Genomic DNA, 18,002 nt, shown 5'->3' with positions numbered 1-18,002 from the left:
GGGTCGCCGCCGACCCCTGACCCCCTGGGGGTCCTGGAGGGAGGGGCCGGCTGAGGCTCCCCGGTCCCGGAGCTGTCTGCGCTCTGCGAGGTGGGGGGGGGGAGTCGGCTCCACGTCGCCCCCTGCTGGTTCGGATCCGTCGCCTCGTCATCGGTCCGATTCGATCTGCTGCCGGACGCGACCGGATCAGTTTTAAAGCCGTCAGAACTTTTACAGTGAAAAACTGATCCGACGTTTTAAACTTGAGAACGACGAAAGAACAAAGTTCCACCAGAAGGACGGATTTATAACCTGGAAACCTTCGGGAGCTTCATGAAAACCGATTCTGCAAAAGTAGAAACCTTTTTTTTTCCAGTCTTTGCCATTACTTTAGTGAGCTTCTTGTTTTTCTACATTTTCTCTGATTTTTCACTTTAAATCACATTTCTATTGTTTTATAGCCGATGTTTTTTCAAAAGTTGACGTTTTCTGATTGTACAAGAATATTTTTATAAATTAAAGATTTGTATGAAACTACTTGTCTGTTTCTTCACAGCAACAATAGAATCTGAGAGGAAAAACCTGTAAAAAGACGTAGAAGTATTTATTTGAGAAATTAGTACAACTCAAGCTTCCGTAACTAATTTCATGTAACCGTTTCCCCAATTGAAGCGCTGTGACTGTTGAGGGCGCCCCCCAGTGGACCAGTCGGGAACTGTTCCTGTTCCTCACCTCCAATTCCTGATGAAGCGTGAAGACAAGAGTCGGGACACGCAGAGGCTGAGGAGTTTCCCCTTTATTTATTCACGCGGCGCATCGACAGGAAGGAAAAGACAAAGTATTTACAAGGAGGAGAGACGCGAGCGTCACTCCTTGAACTTCCACTCCTGGCGACACATGGGGCACTGCTGCTGCACCTGCTGCGAGTTCAGCCACTTCAGGATGCAGTGCATGTGGAAGCAGTGCGAGCACTGACCCCAGACCAGCGGGCAGTCGTCCCCGGGGACTTTACCTGTAAGACACCACAGCGCACACTCTTAAGCACTCTGGGGGGGGGGGCCTGGACTACGTGGACCGGTCCTGGAAGGTTCACTCACAGTCTGGACAACAGCCGTTGAACGACATCCTGCAAATCCCGCAGTTCTCGTCGTTCGCCACCCACAGCCAAGACGCCACGCCGTTCCACTGACGGATGGTCACCTTCATCCTGCTGACGACAAACAACAACAAACATCAACACTGTTCCATTGATGTTGAACCAAAAACTGATTCCTGTCCAAGAGAGGGGCTTTTATCAGGATCTACAGCCATAATGTGAACATATACGAAACTATATCACATGTGGATAATATATGTCATATAAAATCTATAATTTATATATTTTACAGGTAACCCATTGGTAATTGCTAATTCACAAGTGCAAACAAGGGAAACAGACAACTCGAAAACACTGTAAACAACAACTATTGACACGTAAATGAAGTTATTGACTTGTTAAAACTTTCCCAGAGACGCACCTGAGTTGTTACCGTGTTTATAAAACTTAGTATATTTGTACGTTGTGGCTGTAAATCCTGATAAAAGCAGCAGAAACAGACCGGAAGTCTCCGGCGACACCAGACGCTAAATATTTCCTTGTATTTAAAATTGTACGATTATAAAACTTTTCGACTTCTATCGTCACCTCCGGCTTTCTGGGAGCAGAAAACCACGCAAACAATATTAACTAAAAACAATAACAGTCGGTGTAGCGGCAGTTAGCATGTGCGTTAGCATGAGGCGCTAACTTTTGCCCGAAACCCGCAGCTTTTCATTAATATCGTATCACCTTCTGACTCGATGTGTGAAACGTCTGTTTCGCGGCTCCAACGGCGAGATGTGCTTCACTTTAAACTCCTGGAAATCATTTTAACACTAAACGCAGCTATCGCTTTAGCAACCCGGGCGGGAAGCTGCTGCTGCCGCCTCTTCTTCTGCTGCTGGAATTCAGCAGAACAGGACAGGAGCACTGCCCCCTGCTGGTAGGGTGTGTTAATACTCCTGCAACACGACTAACACACACATATATATATATATATATATATATGTCTCATGCTTCTAGTATGTTTAAAAAATGACGTTTTAATAAGTCAATAACTTCATTTACGTGTCAATAATTGTTGTTTACAGTGTTTTAGAGTTGTCTGTTTTCCTTGTTTGCAGTTGTGAATTAGCAATTACCAATGGGTTACATGTAAAATAGATAGATAGATAGATAGATAGATAACTTTATTCATCCCTGAAGGGAAATTGTTTTGTTGCAGCATTCTGGTACCTAGGAATGTTATAAAATACAATAGAATAGAATATAAAAGTAGGGAATACAAATATACAAATATACAAATATAAAAATATCTGGGTAGAACATAAAATATCTGGGTAGGACATACATTTTGTAAAACACAGAGCTGAACATGGGCACTTAGAAATAAGCATGAGTAATTATGAGGCTATATAAATTATAGACATTTTTTTCCCCACCCACGCAATTATTGACATTTTATTGCTGAATCTGATATGATGATATATATATATTTTTTTTTTTTTTCCCCACCCGCGCAATTATTGACATTTTATTGCTGATTCTGACAATAATTTGCATTTTTTATTATTATTTTTTGCCTCGCACCCCCTGGCGGTTTTTATGCGGTATTGTTTGACATTGTACGTCACAGTTGTTTTTGTCAATAAAGTTGTCTTGAGGGAAATAAAGAAGTCGACGTTACAGGAAGCGGAGGTTCGCGCCGTGACCCCGGAAGTAGACGCCTGGAGCCCGCCGCCGTCTACCCGCTCCTCCACACGTTCGTCGACCCGCTCCTCTTTGTCCCTCCGCGCCATGGCCGACAAGATGAGCATGTCCCTGGACGACATCATCAAGCTGAACCGGAGAGGAGGAGGCGGAGGAGGAGGAGGAGGAGGAGGTGGAGGCCGGAGGACCGGGGGAAGCTCCGGTCGAACCGGCGGCTCGTCGAGGCCGGACCGGGGGCGACCGGGCAACTTCAACCGGGAGAGAAACAACAGATTCACCCCGTACACCCGGGTAAGACCCGCTAGCCGCGCGCGGTGGAACTTAGGACGGTTTAAACCGTTTTCCCGGTCCGCGTGGTTTCGTTTCCGTGTCTCCAGACGGAGAGCGGATTAGTTTTACTTCACGCGCCGCCGCGGTCGCCACTTCCGTTACCGTTACTACTCTCGAACCAGTTACTGGTACTGCTGGAAGTACTTCTGGTGCCGACACTCGGTTATTTTGACCAGATCAGATTGTTCTTCCTGTTTCGCCAACCAGAGGTCAAGACGATCACAAAGTTCTAACGTGCGTCTGAAAGGGAACTTCCGGTGGACGTTTGGTTCAGACGGGTGGAGATTAAGAGTAAAAAAAAAAAAAAAAGCAGAGAACTACAAATCACACGTTTTTCTCCACTTCTCTTGTATGGCAATTTACTCTATTTTAGAGGATTTTTCTTTTACTATATTGTTTTATTTTTTATTTTTATATTTACATATTCAATTTTTTGTGCTCTTTTCTTTTTTTGCTCTTGTTTAGATATTTATGTAACCGGTGTGGCTTTCCTTCTCTGCGTTATGATTTTTGTTTAATGAAGAGATCTCAGAACCAGGCCTGTCTTCTGGATCACTTTTATTCTGTTCCTGTTCCAATGAAAAAACACAACATGAGCTGGTGTGCCCTCATCAGCAACCCTCCTCTTCCTCTCCGACACTGCAGATTACAGCTCTGCGTATAATCCATGTAGATTAATGTACAAATGTATTAACTGTATTAATGTAGAAAAATAACTAATGTCTTACAAAAAACACAATTATAAAACAATGATCAATGTAAATTAAGACGCATAAATATCAATGCAAATATAATACTTAGAAAAGTAATTCCAAATCAATTAAATATATGAATGACAAAATAAATTAAAGCATCCAGAAAACATATATGTTGCACCATAGAACAAAACAAATAACACAACAACCAGCTATTCTCGTACCTGTTTCAATGAAAAACATAACATGAGCTGATGGAGGAAGCCGACTGCTAAGCTAGCATAGCAGTTAGCTTTTCACCTCCCACTGCCCTATAAGTTAAATTTTTAATGCACAGGACGTGACTAAACTCGAGGAACATAATTTTCACACTGGACACAGTCACCCACGACACTCAACGCAACTTTGAAGACACGAATCTTAGCTTACAAAATGTAAGGAAGAGGAGCGCGCTCAAACGCCGACAGTGCAGATTACAGCTCTGACCGGAGTGCGCCTGCACGGAGCGCCTTGCCATGGCAACACACGACAAAAACTCCCTTAAAGGGACAGGCACGAGAACGGCACACATGAGCATGAAACACTAACAAGTTATTTTAGTGAAATACAACAGTTATTTGTGACAATTTACGTATTTTAATTCCTAGTTTTACAAGTTCTGCACCTTTTACCTTGAGCTGTTGTGAGTTTGTGTTTCCCCCTGGGGAGGAATAAAAGCTCTCTACTCTCCTCTCCTCTCCTCTCTCCTCTACTCTACTCTCCTCATTGTTTCTCCCGGCAGCCCAGAGAGCTTCCGGACAAATGGCAGCACGACATGTTCGAGGACGACCACGACAACGCCGCCGCCGCCGAGACGAGGCCGGCGCGGACGCGAAGCGGCGGCGTGGGGAGCGGCGGCAAGCTGCTGGTGTCCAACCTGGACTTTGGCGTCTCGGATTCTGACATCAAGGTGGGCGCCGTCGCCGCCGATCACCAATCACCGCCGCCGCCCCGGGTTCTGGTTCCGTGTTCCTGACGGGCCCGCCTCTTCCCGCAGGAGCTGTTTGCCGAGTTCGGGCCGTTGAAGAAAGCCAGCGTCCACTACGACCGCTCCGGCCGCAGCATCGGGACCGCCGACGTCCACTTCGAGGAGCGGGCCGACGCCCTGAAGGCCCTGAAGCACTACGACGGCGTCCCGCTGGACGGTGAGGGGGACCGACCGGGTCCGGATCAATACCGACGTGACGGGACGTCTCAGAACTTTTCATTTCACCACACATGTTGTTTTTTTTTCCAGGCCGTCCAATGAAAATCCAGCAGGTGACTTCAGACGAGGCCCCCAGCAGGCCGTCCAATCAGAGGTGAGTCCGCGAGACATCGGTCGGGTTTGACCGCGACACGTTGGGCTTGGTCGAGAGTTTTTTTGGGGAAACCGTCCGGAGTTTGGTGACGCCGACACTTTCGGCGCTTTCCCCGCGACGCGCTAGTCGTCGCGACCAGGTACTTTCCCGGCCGCCCTCCCCCGAGGCCAGTGGGCGACGTGACGCGTCACAAGGCGGCTCGTTCGGCCGCCGGTTTTAAACCCGGTACAACAAAAAGGCCGAGGACGTCACCGGTGTTTCGATGAACCGGTTTCCCTGTTAACTGCTGGCCAGCTTCCTCGAGCGCCCCCCCCCCCCCCCCCCCCCCCTCCCCGTCACCGCGGGCGTTAAGACACCCGACCGGAATCTGAGCACCGTTGAACCACATTTCCGTTAAAGTTGGACGTATCTGGCGTTCGTCTTATTTTAACATCGGCCCGGTGGCAGAGGTCACCACTTGACAGGGGAACCAGTGAAACCGAAACACGCGACAGTGAAGCTCCATCGTAACGATCCACGTCTTGTAGTATTATTAATAAATATATAGGGAAAGGTGCTAAATGGGGCTGAGTGGGAACGGGGGGGGGGGAACTATTTGTGATGGAAAATATACGTCTCTCTCTCTGTGTGTCTCTTCTCTCTCTCTCTGTTTGTCTCTCTGTGTCTCTGTCTCTCTCTCTCTCTCTCTCTGTCGTCTCTACTTCTCTCTCTGTGTCTCTCTCTCTTTCTCTCTCTCTCTCTGTCTCTGTCTGTCTCCTCTCTCTCTGGGTCTCTTCTCTCTCTCTCTCTCTGTGTCTCTGTCTCTCTCTCTCTGTGTCTCTCTACTTCTCTCTCTCTCTGTGTCTCTCGCTCTCGCTGTCTGTCTCTGTGTTTCTCTCTATCTGTCTCTCTCTCTCTCTCTGTCTCTTCCTCTCTCTCTCTGTGTGTCTCTTCCTCTCTCTGTGTCTCTTCCTCGCTCTCTCTCTCTCTCTGTCTCTGTCTCTGTCTGTCTCATGTTTTCACTCCTCTCTTCCACAGAGGCTTCGACAGGAGTCGTCTCGGTCAGCCGGTGTTTGAGAGGCGGCGAGGTGGAGGAGGAGGAGGCGGAGGTGGAGGAGGAGGAGGAGGTGGAGGTGGAGGAGGCGGGTTCCGTGGTCGAGGGCGGGGGGGCGGAAACAGACCCACACTGTCTGCGGAGGAGCTGGACGCCCAGCTGGACGCCTACAACGCCAAGGTAACGTCTGAATGGACGAAGCGTCTCCTCACCCTCTCGCCTCCCGTCTCACCTCTCGTCTCTGTCCCTTCCAGATGGACACCAGCTAAACTCCACAGAGGACACCCTTTTTTTTAAAACCTCCCATCTGTTGGATCCCTTTATTACTTTTTGGATTGAAGCCATGTCACCTCGTGGACCAGCGTCTTCTCTCCTTTCTTAGGATTCCTTTCTCTGAATAGCCATGTTTTGTTGGGGATGAGTTTCTTCTTTCCCCTCATTTTGTGTATAGACGGTTGCCTTAAACCCGCAACGTGACTAGATTTTATTTGACTGTGTAAACATGATTCAAATCCAGCCGGTCTCGTGTGAAGTGTTGACGCGAGTCAGCTTCTTCACTTTGTTTGACGGACATGTTGAAAGGTTTTTGTACATAAATGCATTTAATGTAAAACCCCTTTGAAGTTGTTGTCGTTATTCTCTCGCTCCCGTAGAATTCATCTACAACTCCACAACAATGTCGTCACGCTTTCACATTTTCTTTCCATCCTATTTGTGTGTTTTTGACGACTTGTCGTCTTTTGGCTCTTCCTGGATCTGGTACATCACGACTTTTTGTTAAATCTGCTCTGATTTGTAAACATTAATCTGAGGTGTCGGGGAACAAAGTTCTGTTTGGTTTGGATTTTTTTTTTTAAATGTTTTGAACAAATAACAGCAGAACATCATGAAAGAAAACCGAGAAAAGTTTGTTTTATTAGATAAATTAATTCACAGTCGATCGATGTCTGAGATCATCGTCAGGTTGAATCGGAGGTCAAAGGTCATCTGTTGATGGCTTGAAAAATACCTGACATAACGCTCCGTGCCTACGTCACTGGCGTGCGCGGGCACGCTCCCGGAGCCCTCTGTGCGTGACCGCGCACGGGGCGGCGCCGCTCCCTGTCCGCCATAGTCCCGCCGCCGCCGCCACACCGGAGCTCCGAACGGAGAGAGTCCCGCACCGGCTCCCGAAACCCGCACCGTCCTCCTGAAGGTGAGTCCCCGCGGGTCCGGAGCTCCGCACCCGGACACCCACACCCTCACCCCCCCCTGCCCCCGCCGCGACTCGCCTGGTCCCGGCTGACGGCTCCCGGTCTGCCCGTTAACCGGCGCTAGCTTAGGCTAATGTTAGCCGCTGGATTGTCTCCCGGTGCAGCAGCCCCCCCCCCCCGGTGGTCCTCCCCGGTGGTCTGCAGGCCGGTTAGCGGGTCTCGTTTCCCGGAGAACCTCCACCCTCCTCCTCTCCGGTCCCAGCCGGGGAGCGGCGCTCCGTTTCGCCGTCTCCTCGTCCCCGGTCCCATTGTCTGCTCCTCCCCGGGGTCCACTTGTTTGTGTCACCGGGTTCATGTGTTGGAGCTGCATCACCTCCGCAGCGGGGCGGGGCCGGGGCGGGTGGAGGGGGGGTGGGGGTGCAGGTGGTGCAGGCCTCAAGGAGCCTCTGGAGGCCGGTTAGGACCAGAACTGGACCTGGTCTGGGTGGAGAGGTGGTGTTAGTGTTCTGGAGAAACGTGGTCACGTGGTGTGAAGAAGTTTCTGGATGAGAGCCTCAGACTGAAGCTTCCTGCTGAGTCATGTTCCTCCTCCGTCATGTTCCCCCTCCGTCATGTTCTCCTCCGTCATGTTCCCCCTCCATCATGTTCCCCCTCCATCATGGTCCCCCTCCATCATGTTCTCCTCCGTCATGTTCCCCCTCCATCATGTTCCCCCTCCATCATGTTCCCCCTCCATCATGTTCCCCCTCCATCATGTTCCCCCTCCATCATGTTCCCCCTCCGTCATGTTTCTCCTCCGTCATGTTCTCCTCTGTCATGTTCTCCTCCGTCATGTTCTCCTCCGTCATGTTCCTCCTCCGTCATGTTCCCCTCAGTCATGTTCCACCTCCGTCATGTTCCTTCGTCATGTTCTCCTCGTCATGTTTCTCCTCCGTCATGTTTCTCCTCCGTCATGTTCCCCCTCCGTCATGTTCCTCCTCGTCATGTTTCTCCTCCGTCATGTTCCCCCTCCGTCACCCCTCCGTCATGTTCCCCCTCCGTCATGTTCCTCCTCCGTCATGTTCCTCCTCCGTCATGTTCTCCTCAGTCATGTTCCTCCTCCGTCATGTTCCTCCTCCGTCATGTTCCCCCTCCGTCATGTTCTCCTCCGTCATGTTCTCGGTTGCTTTGCCATACTGTACCCTACCCTACCGTACTGTACCCTACCCTACCCTACCGTACTGTACCCTACCCTACCGTACCGCAGTGGGAACGTGAGAGGAGCTTTAGCCTTCAGTCTGACCACAGGCTGGTCGTGTCCAGACTCTCTGAACCAGACAAGGACGGAGACGTCTCTGAGCTCCTCCTCCAGCCCAGTCAGGGTGTAGTTGACTCTGGTTCCTGGTCTGCAGCTCCACCAACACTGTCAGTTCCACTTCCCACCGCCCTGACGCTCCTGTGAGGACATCAAGACAGTCCGTCTCCACAGTGTCCTGGAGGGACGGGAACAGGAAGCTCTCAGGAACAACCTGTGATTCCTCACTTCAGTGATCCAGCAGTTATGTAAGGCGTCCTCACCCCCCCCCCCCCCCCGAAGGTCTGTCCCACCGCCACCAGAAGAACCAATCTGCTGCGAACCATCGGCTCGTTTTGGTCTTTGGAAAAGTTGCACCTGCAGACGTTGACGTCGGCGAGACGACGTCAAAACTGGACAAAGAAATGTAGAAAATCTCACGGAATGTGTTTCCATAATGACCCTAGAAATCTACTTTGACGAAGTCTGAAGGCTTCGGGGACTTAAAGCGTCGATCCGGACGACAAAATGCCAAAGTTTGACTGAGCGTCTTTATTTTTTCCCTCGATCAAGTCGCTGGGTTTGAATTCAAGTTTTTGTTTGGTCGGCTGTTTCAGACACATCGCAGCAGCTCAGACATTCACGAAGCACTTTAATAATACAACATAGAGATCGTACACGGTTTGTCATTTTAACGTGTCTAGAAGCTTCACTGCGTTCCGCCGACAGGAATTCAGAGCAGCTTCTGCACCGCGCTCAGGCTTGTTTAGCCGCCGCCGCCGGTAGACATTCCTGTGATGATGCTAGTCCGGGCAGGTCGAGGATCTCGCCGCGCCGCCGAGGCTTTACGCTCAAGTCTGCTCCTTTTGCCTCCGTTAGCATTTTCCACCGATGGAGGTTTTTATTGACGGCCGCCTCACGTTCCGCCTCGTACAGTCCAGGTCGCAGACTGACGACGTGACGGCGCCCAACCGACCGGGCGTCACGTCTCGTCTGTCCTTCTGGGAGACACTGGACAGGACCTCCAAACCAAATCTTCTGCTCCTGATGCACCGACCTTCAGAACAGTCCTCATTTCCTCCCTGCAGGAGGTTCTGGCCGGTCTGGTCTTAATGTTCTGGCTCGTCACTGTGGGGAAGTGACTCCTGAGCAGGAGGAGGACAAAATGTCTCTGGTGTCTCTTTGTTGTGACGCTCTTGTGGTCGGTGTCACATTTGTAACGTCCACGTCAATCATTAGTGGGAGGAGCTTGTTGAAGCTTTTCTCTGCTGGGGACTCTTGGTTGAATGACAGGGACGAGACAGTGGAGAGACAAGACAAGACAGTGGAGGGACAAGACAGTGGAGGGACGAGACTGCGGAGGGACGAGACGAGACTGTGGAGAGACAAGACAAGACTGTGGAGGGACGAGACGAGGCTGTGGAGGGACGAGACGAGGCTGTGGAGGGACGAGACAAGACAGTGGAGGGACGAGACTGTGGAGAGACGAGACGAGGCTGTGGAGGGACGAGACAAGACAGTGGAGAGACGAGGCTGTGGAGGGACGAGACAAGACAGTGGAGGGACGAGACAGTGGAGGGACGAGACGAGGCTGTGGAGAGACGAGACGGGCTGTGGAGAGACGAGACGAGACTGTGGAGAGACGAGACGAGACGAGACTGTGGAGAGACAAGACAAGACAGTGGAGGGACGAGACTGTGGAGGGACTCTGGTGGTCATGGGTTAAAGTCTCGGTGGACACTGGAGGCTCCGACGGGACGGCCGAATGAGACGTAAACACGGCTCTTCCTGTCAGAACCATGACACACTCCTGTCCCCCCCCGTCCCCCCGTCCCTCCGTCCCCAGACACCCAGACATGGCCGACGATGAGGCGACTACTGAGCAGCTCGCAGCCATCGCCGCCGAGAACGAGGAGGCGGAGCCAGTGAACTACAAGCCGCCGGCCCAGAAGACGGTCCAGGAGATCCACGAGCTGGACAAGGACGACGAGAGTCTGCGCAAGTACAAGGAGGCCCTGCTGGGCCCCGGGGTCAGCCTGGCAGGTAGGGAGGGGGGGGTGGGGGGGACAGCCTCTGATTGGTTGATGGGGAGGTGTTGATTATTCTACAGAGAGTAGCTCTACAGCGTTTAGTTCTACAGTGTGTAGCTCTACAGTGTGTAGCTCTACAGTGTGTAGCTCTACAGTGTGTAGCTCAACAGAGTGTAGCTCTACAGAGTGTAGTTCTACAGAGTGTAGTTCTACAGAGTGTAGTTCTACAGAGTGTAGCTCTACAGAGTGTAGTTCTACAGAGTGTAGCTCAACAGAGTGTAGCTCTACAGAGTGTAGTTCTACAGAGTGTAGTTCTACAGAGTGTAGCTCTACAGAGTGTAGCTCAACAGAGTGTAGCTCTACAGAGTGCAGCTCTACAGCGTGTAGTTCTACAGAGCGTAGCTCTACAGAGTGTAGCTCTACAGAGTCCCAGTCGTCCCTCCATCAGGAAGCTTCTCTTACAAGCTGATGTTTTATCACAACGGTCCTTCGTGTGTCTTCCGTCCTCTCAGACGCCGGCGTCCCGAACGTCCTGGTGACCCGCATGAGTCTGATGTGTGACTCCGCCCCCACCCCCCTGGTCCTGGACCTGCAGGGTGAGTCTGTCCTCGTCCTCCGCAGCGTCTCAGAAGTCATGAAGTCCAGATGAGACGAGTGTCCACGGTTGAAGGTCTCTGAAGTGTCTCTTTGTCCTCCAGGAGACCTGGAGGCCTTCAAGAACCAGTCGTTCGTCCTGAAGGAGGGAGTCGAGTACAAGATCAAGATCGGCTTCAAGGTGAGACGCCACGCCGTCACCGTCCGTCCCTCACTGTCTCTTCACCTCCGTCAGCCGTGGACGTTTGTGTCCTCAGGTCAACCGGGAGATCGTCTCTGGGCTGAAGTACGTCCAGCAGACGTACCGGAAAGGAGTGAAGAGTGAGTCTGAAACTGTCCTTTCATTAGGGGGGGGGGAAGAGAAGGGGGGGGGAGGGGAGTCTTTCTTTCTTTTTCTTTCTTTCTCTTTTTCTTTTTCTTTTCTTTCTTTTTTCTTTTCTTTCTTTCTTTCTTTTTTCTTTGTCTTTCTTTTTTCTTTTTCTTTGTTTTTTCTTATTCATTCTTTGTTTTTTCTTCTTTTTTCCTTTTGTTTTCTTTCTTTTTTCTTTTTCTTTCTTTCTTTTTTCTTTCTTTTTCTTTTGTTTTGTTTCTTTTTTCTTAATTTCTTTTTCTTTCTTTTTTCTTTTTCTTTCTTTTTTCTTTCTTTTTCTTTCTTTTTTCTTATTCATTCTTTCTTTTTTGTTTTTCTTTTCTTTCTTTTTCTCTTTCTTTTTTTCTTTTTCTTTCTTTTTTTCTTTCTTTTTTCTTTTGTTTTGTTTCTTTTTTCTTAATTTCTTTTTCTTTCTTTTTTTTCTTTTTCTTTCTTTTTCTTTCTTTCTTTTTCTTTCTTTTTTTATTCTTTTTTCTTTTCTTTCTTTTTCTTTTTCTTTTCTTTCTTTTTTTTTCTTTTTCTTTCTTTTTTCTTTTTCATTCTTTCTTTTTTCTTTTTCTTTCTTTTTTCTTTCTTTTTTTTCTTTTTTCTTATTTATTCTTTCTTTTTTCTTTTTCTTTTCTTTCTTTTCTTTCTTTTTTCTTTTGTTTTGTTTCTTTTTTCTTTTGTTTTGTTTCTTTTTCTTAATTTCTTTTTCTTTCTTTTTTCTTTTGTTTTGTTTCTTTTTTCTTAATTTCTTTTTCTTTCTTTTTTCTTTTCTTTTGTTTCTTTTTTCTTGATTTCTTTCTTTCTTTCTTTTTTCTTTCTTTTTTTTTCTTTTTCTTTCTTTTTTCTTTTTCATTCTTTCTTTTTTCTTTCTTTTTTTCTTTTTTCTTATTTATTCTTTCTTTTTTCTTTTTCTTTTCTTTCTTTTCTTTCTTTTTTCTTTTGTTTTGTTTCTTTTTTCTTTCTTTTTTTTCTTTTTTCTTATTTATTCTTTCTTTTTTCTTTTTCTTTTCTTTCTTTTCTTTCTTTTTTCTTTTGTTTTGTTTCTTTTTTCTTTTGTTTTGTTTCTTTTTTCTTAATTTCTTTTTCTTTCTTTTTTCTTTTGTTTTGTTTCTTTTTTCTTAATTTCTTTTTCTTTCTTTTTTCTTTTGTTTTGTTTCTTTTTTCTTAATTTCTTTTTCTTTCTTTTTTCTTTTGTTTTGTTTCTTTTTTCTTGATTTCTTTCTTTCTTTCTTTTTTCTTTCTTTAATTTCTTTTTCTTTCTTTTTTCTTTTGTTTTGTTTCTTTTTTCTTAATTTATTTTTCTTTCATTTTTTCTTTTTCTTTTCTTTCTTTTTTCTTTTTTTCTTTCTTTTTTTTCTTTCTTTCTTTCTTTCTTCACAATAGAGTACGACTGTGATGTGGGCGGATCTTATATAGTTTGTGGGCGGGGCTTAGTGAGTCTGAGAGAGATGGATGGATGGAAAGTGACCATGTGACTCCCACTCCTCCCCCCCCTGTGGCCAGTTGACAAGTCGGACTACATGGTGGGCAGCTACGGGCCGCGGCCCACCGAGTACGACTTCCTGACGTCCTCGGAGGAGGCGCCCCGGGGCCTCCTGGCTCGAGGGAACTACGTCATCAAGTCCAAGTTCACCGACGACGACAAGCACGACCACCTGTCCTGGGAGTGGAACCTGAACATCAAGAAGGACTGGACAGACTGAACCCAGGCCTTCCACTTGGTCTGTGGGGGGCGCGGAGGGGGGGGGGGGGGGGGGGGGATAGCATAGCATCCCTCCCTGCTCCTGCTCCACCCCCCCCTCCGCCCCCCCCTCCCCCCTCATCCACCACCGTTCCTGCCTTTGTTTTGACATTGTGGTGCATTTCATGCTGTCATGCCTTAGTTTCTGCCTCGCTGTCTTAAGCTCCTCCTCCTCCACCCTCCATCAGTAGCAGCAGTAGCACCCCACCCCTGCCCCCCCCCCCCCCCCCCCCCCCTCCACAAACCGTCCATCTCCTCCTGGACATTTCTTTTATTTGCACACGAGTCTGACTGTTTATCAACAAAACCAGAAAATTCCTCACCTCTTCATTATTTTTTTTACACGTTTGTTGGGAATAAAAACTAAACTGGAGGTTTTCTGGTGCGGCGAACTGGGAACTGGGAAGTGGAAAGTGGAAAGTGGGCAAAATCCCCTCACATTCCCCCTCCTCTTCCTCATCCTGGTGGGGTTTTTTTTTTGTATTTAGTTTTTTTGCTGCTCGAAGAGATTAAACCCCTTCTTTCCTCTTCCTCCTCCTCTTCCTCCTCCTCTTCTTCCTCCTCCTCCTCTTCCTCTCCAGTGTCTTCCTCTGTGTCACATGGTAAAAAGCAACTGTACAATCAGCTTTTCTTTGCCTTTTTTTTTATATATATATAGAAATGTAATGATGGTTGTGTATTGTGATTGTATCCACATCACTGTTAATCAGCTGCTGTGTTCACCCCCCCCCCCACCACCACTACACCCCCCACCACCACTACACCCCCCACCACCACTACACCCCCGCCTCTTTTTGATATAATCACCGATACCTGCCTTCTACCAGCAGATCATCCGGAGCGCGCCCCCCCCCCCCTCACTTCACATGTCCACTATAGCCCCGCCCACCTGAGTGTAACTTCCTGTAATGGGGGGGGGGTTCAAACTATTACAGAACACATTAAAGATTGGCACTTGTCCTTGATTCCATGAGGCCTTAGAACAGAAAAACAATACTTCTTATTGCGTTTCCCCTTTTGCCTTAATGTTCATTGTGTCCCCCTGGAGGCCCCCCCCCCCCCCCCACACACACACACACACACACTAACTGACAGGTAGGAGAGAGACCCCCCCCCCCCAGGAAAGAGGCGGAGCCAGGTGACCCAGTGACCTCTGGTCGGAGGAGGAGGAGGAGGAGGGTTCAACGTGTTCTTCTGGTGGTGGTGAGGATGATGATGAGGATGATGATGAAGATGATGTATTCCTGCTCCATACATTCCTTCACATTGTACAGTTTGTATTAATCGCTGGCTGCTGGTGGGTCGTATCTTTATCATCTCGGTCAATAAACATTTTTGCTCAATTTGGCGTCTAGCTGCTCTTTTATTTTAGTTTTTTTTATTTCGAAGGATTGTTTTTCAAAATAAAGTCTTGAAAAGTTTTCTGCTGGGATTTCCAGTTTAAACGAGGCTCAATATTAGTACCGCCAAATCTGCCAACGCAAGTTTTAAGCAGTTGTTTGATACGAGCCGATAAAATCTTGACAAAACGACGAGGGAAAGAAGGAAAATGAGCCAAAAAAAAAAGATTTTAACATAACTCCATTACTCACTTTAGTCGCCCTGTGAGAAAAGCAGCTGTAATGCTAAAAGAGCTGCTAAAAGAGCTGTAATGCTAAAAGAATTGCTAAAAGAGCTGTAATGCTAAAAGAGCTGCTAAAAGAGCTGTAATGCTAAAAGAGCTGCTAAAAGAGCTGTAATGCTAAAAGAGCTGCTAAAAGAGCTGTAATGTAAAAGAGCTGCTAAAAGCAGCTCTAATGCTAAAAGAATTGCTAAAAGAGCTGTAATGCTAAAAGAGCTGCTAAAAGAGCTGTAATGTAAAAGAGCTGCTAAAAGCAGCTCTAATGCTAAAAGAATTGCTAAAAGAGCTGTAATGCTAAAAGAGCTGCTAAAAGAGCTGTAATGCTAAAAGAGCTGCTAAAAGAGCTGTAATGTTAAATGAGCTGCTAAAAGCAGCTGTAATGCTAAAAGAGCTGCTAAAAGCAGCTCTAATGCTAAAAGAATTGCTAAAAGAGCTGTAATGCTAAAAGAGCTGCTAAAAGCAGCTCTAATGCTAAAAGAGCTGTAATGCTAAAAGAGCTGCTAAAAGAGCTGTAATGCTAAAAGAGCTGCTAAAAGAGCTGTAATGCTAAAAGAGCTGCTAAAAGCAGCTTGTAGCCGGGCCGCTAATGCTAGCTGCTAAGCACAGCAGCTTCCGGCTCCTTAAAGTCACATGAGGCTTTCAGCAGCTCGAGTCAGCTCGTAGCTGAAGTTCAGCACGAATGACCGACTCACCTCGCTTCAATCGTTCAGCTCACATACCCGCTCACATACTCACGTTTTACTGCCAGAGGGTTTATTGATTACTGGTTCCAGCGGGTAAAGTTTACACGTTTAACCAGATTAACTTCAGTCGTTTAAATGCAGACCGAAGAATGAACAAGAAGGCCGTTGCTTGGCTAATCCCCCGCCGGAGGGCTTTATATTTTCTCACAAAGCCAGCTCTAAGGCAGCACACTTGGTACACTAGAGGGTGTTCCATGGGTCCTAGTAGATCATTATGTAGAATCTGAAAGGTCTTCTTCATAAGCTATGTCAAAATACGTCTCCAGAGACCAAAAGGTGTTTTTTTATGCACTTAGTGACCCTGTGACCTGATATGCAAATGAGGTCATGGTCACCATGGTGCCCCTTCTCCCCAGGTGGAGTGTCCATGTGTGAAGTTTGGTGACTGTGGGCCCAGGAACTGCTGAGAAATGTTTATATGAAAATACATGTATTGTGCAACCATGACGAGCAAACTTCAGACCCTACCAATCTTCAAGGTCAAGGTCAGGTCACTTGGTGTACTGGAGGTTATCCCTGGAGTGTGTATCATGTGTGTATAACATTTCAGAGCCCTAGCTCAAAAACCTAGGCCTCCAGAGCCCAAAATGTGTTTTTAAGCACTTCGTGACCCTGTGACCTACTTAATATGCAAATTAGGTCAAGGTCACCCTAGGATCCCTTCCCCCTCTGAGATGTATCCACATGTGAAGTTTGGTCACTGTGGGCCCAGGGGTTGCCGAGATATAGGTAGAAACGTTTGAACGGACGTACGTACGGAGACTATTTCAAGATCCCCCTTCGGGGCCTATCGGCCACGGCGGGGGATAATAACCAGCCGGTAACCAACAAGTGAAAGAAAGAAGTACCGAAGTACTTCTACTGTGGCGTTTCTACTCGACTTGAGACGGAACGGTGGAAGAAAGGAGCCGTTTTCCAGTTTGATCGATGACCACAATGTATTTTGTACTCAACAGTGAAATCTGCCCAGAAGCAAAATAGAACTTTTTTTTTTTTTCTTTCCTTTTTTTTTTACTTACAAATGTATCTGGAAAGGCACAGCATCAAAATACACTTTGACATGCGTGGAGCTCGAGGAGTAAACAGTGGAGGTGGAGCCGCCGCTCCGTCACGTGGGTGGGGGTGGGGTGGGGTGGGGTGGGGGGGGGACGTCGGCCTCCGCCCGCTCGCCGCTTCACGGTGGCAAATTAAAAGTCAAAACAGTGAGATCATGCGTTCTCCCCTCGGGGAAGGAAGGAGGCACATAAATATACATTAAATACACGTCCAGGAGCCGGGGAGCACGACGCTCCGGCCGCTTACAGCTTCACCCACAACTCAGTCCTGAGAATCAACACTGACCCCCCCGGACGCCCAGAGGTCTTTTGGCACATTAACTCCACCACCCCCCCCCTCCCCCCCCTCCCCCCACCCTGCCCCACAAAGCTCAGTAAAACACGAGGGAGCTCTCGCTGTGCATGGCTTTACGTGTCTGTACACAGTTTATACAAATAAGCAAAGCACATCAAAATTCCAGTTAAAAAAAAAAAAAAAAAAAAAATTAACAACAACAATAAAAAGTTAATATAAAAGTGGAGGTGCAGTGGAGCTTGTTGTTCAGTAGGTCTGCCGGGAGCCGGGCCGGGCCGGGCCGGGCCGGGCCGGGCCAAACGCCGGCGTCGTTTCCGTTCATCTGGAGAGTTTACTGATGACTCTGATGAGGGCGGCGTTCTCGTCCTTCAGACGCTGGTTGTCGGCTTTCAGGTCGCCGAGAACCTACACACACACACACACACACACGTCAGTGGACTTCCTGAGGCTCAGGCTTTGTGGTTGCGCCTCTCCTGGCCACTGTTGGTACTTCAGGTTGGCGACTGTAGCGATTATTCGCTTTGATGAATTTCGTGTCTTGCCGAAGTTCAGAAGCTGAAACGTTCTGACAAAGAGATCAAAGAGTTTTACCTTCAGGTCGTCCTCCAGCTCCAGAGCCTTCCTCTGCAGGGCCAACTTCTCCTGTAACCAGTCAGCAAGTCAACCAACCAGCCAGTCAACCAACCAGCAAGTCAACCAACCAGCAAGTCAACCAACCAGTGAAGCTTCATACACTTTATATTCTTGAAGTTAAAGTAGTTCGGGCAGTAAAACACTTACAAATCTCTCCAGTTCCAGAAGGGCGGGTCGCTCCGAGCTGCTCTCCTGAGTCTGAAACACACACACACACTTAATATGGGACTATATAACCAGTGTGACTAATCTTTTAGGTTTCTGGTGGTTTGAAGAGAAAATTCTTATTTTCTCCATTTAA

At 47.9% G+C, this 18,002-nt stretch overlaps 4 protein-coding genes across 7 annotated transcripts in view; 2 read left to right on the top strand and 2 right to left on the bottom strand.

Moving 5' to 3' along the window:
- Window positions 1-757: 757 nt before the first annotated feature.
- On the bottom strand, window positions 758-1,950 carry anapc11 (APC11 anaphase promoting complex subunit 11 homolog (yeast)). 2 transcript variants are annotated; one of them, XM_080494183.1, is made up of 3 exons: window positions 1,808-1,950; window positions 1,077-1,189; window positions 758-991 (listed from the first exon to the last, which is right to left on the bottom strand). In XM_080494183.1, the coding sequence occupies exons 2-3, from the start codon at window positions 1,183-1,185 to the stop codon at window positions 846-848; spliced, it is 255 nt and encodes an 84-aa protein (XP_080350309.1). In that variant the 5' UTR covers window positions 1,186-1,189; window positions 1,808-1,950; the 3' UTR covers window positions 758-845. The 2 variants fall into 2 exon arrangements, with proteins under 2 accessions (XP_080350309.1, XP_080350308.1); XM_080494182.1 differs by having other exon boundaries at window positions 1,077-1,186.
- Window positions 1,951-2,822: 872 nt separating this feature from the next.
- Window positions 2,823-6,771, top strand: LOC308128699 (THO complex subunit 4-like). Its single transcript, XM_080494361.1, has 6 exons — window positions 2,823-3,058; window positions 4,574-4,741; window positions 4,829-4,976; window positions 5,069-5,132; window positions 6,150-6,345; window positions 6,420-6,771. Exons 1-6 carry the CDS (start codon window positions 2,855-2,857, stop codon window positions 6,432-6,434), a joined length of 795 nt encoding a protein of 264 aa, XP_080350487.1. The 5' UTR covers window positions 2,823-2,854; the 3' UTR covers window positions 6,435-6,771.
- A 481-nt stretch (window positions 6,772-7,252) lies between these two features.
- Window positions 7,253-14,697, top strand: LOC308147919 (rho GDP-dissociation inhibitor 1-like). 2 transcript variants are annotated; one of them, XR_013937171.1, is made up of 7 exons: window positions 7,253-7,360; window positions 10,478-10,674; window positions 11,174-11,257; window positions 11,360-11,436; window positions 11,513-11,576; window positions 13,117-14,449; window positions 14,483-14,697. XR_013937171.1 is itself a non-coding variant. In XM_080520215.1 (6 exons), exons 2-6 carry the CDS (start codon window positions 10,488-10,490, stop codon window positions 13,314-13,316), a joined length of 612 nt encoding a protein of 203 aa, XP_080376341.1. In that variant the 5' UTR covers window positions 7,253-7,360; window positions 10,478-10,487; the 3' UTR covers window positions 13,317-14,697. The 2 variants fall into 2 exon arrangements, 1 of the variants encoding a protein (XP_080376341.1); XM_080520215.1 differs by having other exon boundaries at window positions 13,117-14,697.
- A 1,941-nt stretch (window positions 14,698-16,638) lies between these two features.
- Window positions 16,639-18,002, bottom strand: part of ppp1r12c (protein phosphatase 1, regulatory subunit 12C) — a 15,477-nt gene continuing 14,113 nt past the window's right edge. For both annotated transcript variants that reach the window (XM_080520942.1, XM_080520943.1), the window contains 3 exons: window positions 17,849-17,899; window positions 17,660-17,710; window positions 16,639-17,473 (listed from right to left, as the gene is read on the bottom strand). In XM_080520942.1, coding sequence (XP_080377068.1) covers window positions 17,387-17,473; window positions 17,660-17,710; window positions 17,849-17,899 — 189 coding nt within the window. In that variant the 3' untranslated portion in view covers window positions 16,639-17,386. The remainder of the gene's footprint in view (window positions 17,474-17,659; window positions 17,711-17,848; window positions 17,900-18,002) is intronic.

The sequence above is a fragment of the Blennius ocellaris genome (assembly GCF_963422515.1).
Source record: "Blennius ocellaris genome assembly, chromosome: 3".
Classification (NCBI taxonomy): domain Eukaryota; kingdom Metazoa; phylum Chordata; class Actinopteri; order Blenniiformes; family Blenniidae; genus Blennius; species Blennius ocellaris.
The sequence above is the reverse complement of the archived record's forward strand: the minus strand, read 5'-3'. Positions and strand labels throughout refer to the sequence as shown.

Coding starts and splice junctions, on each gene's coding strand:
- anapc11 (XM_080494183.1), bottom strand. CDS start 1,185: ATGAAGGTGACCATCCGTCAGTGGAACGGCGTGGCGTCTTGGCTGTGG. Junction 992..1,076: donor CAACGGCTGTTGTCCAGACT/GTGAGTGAACCT, acceptor GGTGTCTTACAG/GTAAAGTCCCCGGGGACGAC.
- LOC308128699 (XM_080494361.1), top strand. CDS start 2,855: ATGGCCGACAAGATGAGCATGTCCCTGGACGACATCATCAAGCTGAAC. Junction 4,742..4,828: donor TCTCGGATTCTGACATCAAG/GTGGGCGCCGTC, acceptor CTCTTCCCGCAG/GAGCTGTTTGCCGAGTTCGG. Junction 4,977..5,068: donor CGACGGCGTCCCGCTGGACG/GTGAGGGGGACC, acceptor TTTTTTTTCCAG/GCCGTCCAATGAAAATCCAG.
- LOC308147919 (XM_080520215.1), top strand. CDS start 10,488: ATGGCCGACGATGAGGCGACTACTGAGCAGCTCGCAGCCATCGCCGCC. Junction 10,675..11,173: donor CCCCGGGGTCAGCCTGGCAG/GTAGGGAGGGGG, acceptor CCGTCCTCTCAG/ACGCCGGCGTCCCGAACGTC. Junction 11,258..11,359: donor CCTGGTCCTGGACCTGCAGG/GTGAGTCTGTCC, acceptor TTTGTCCTCCAG/GAGACCTGGAGGCCTTCAAG.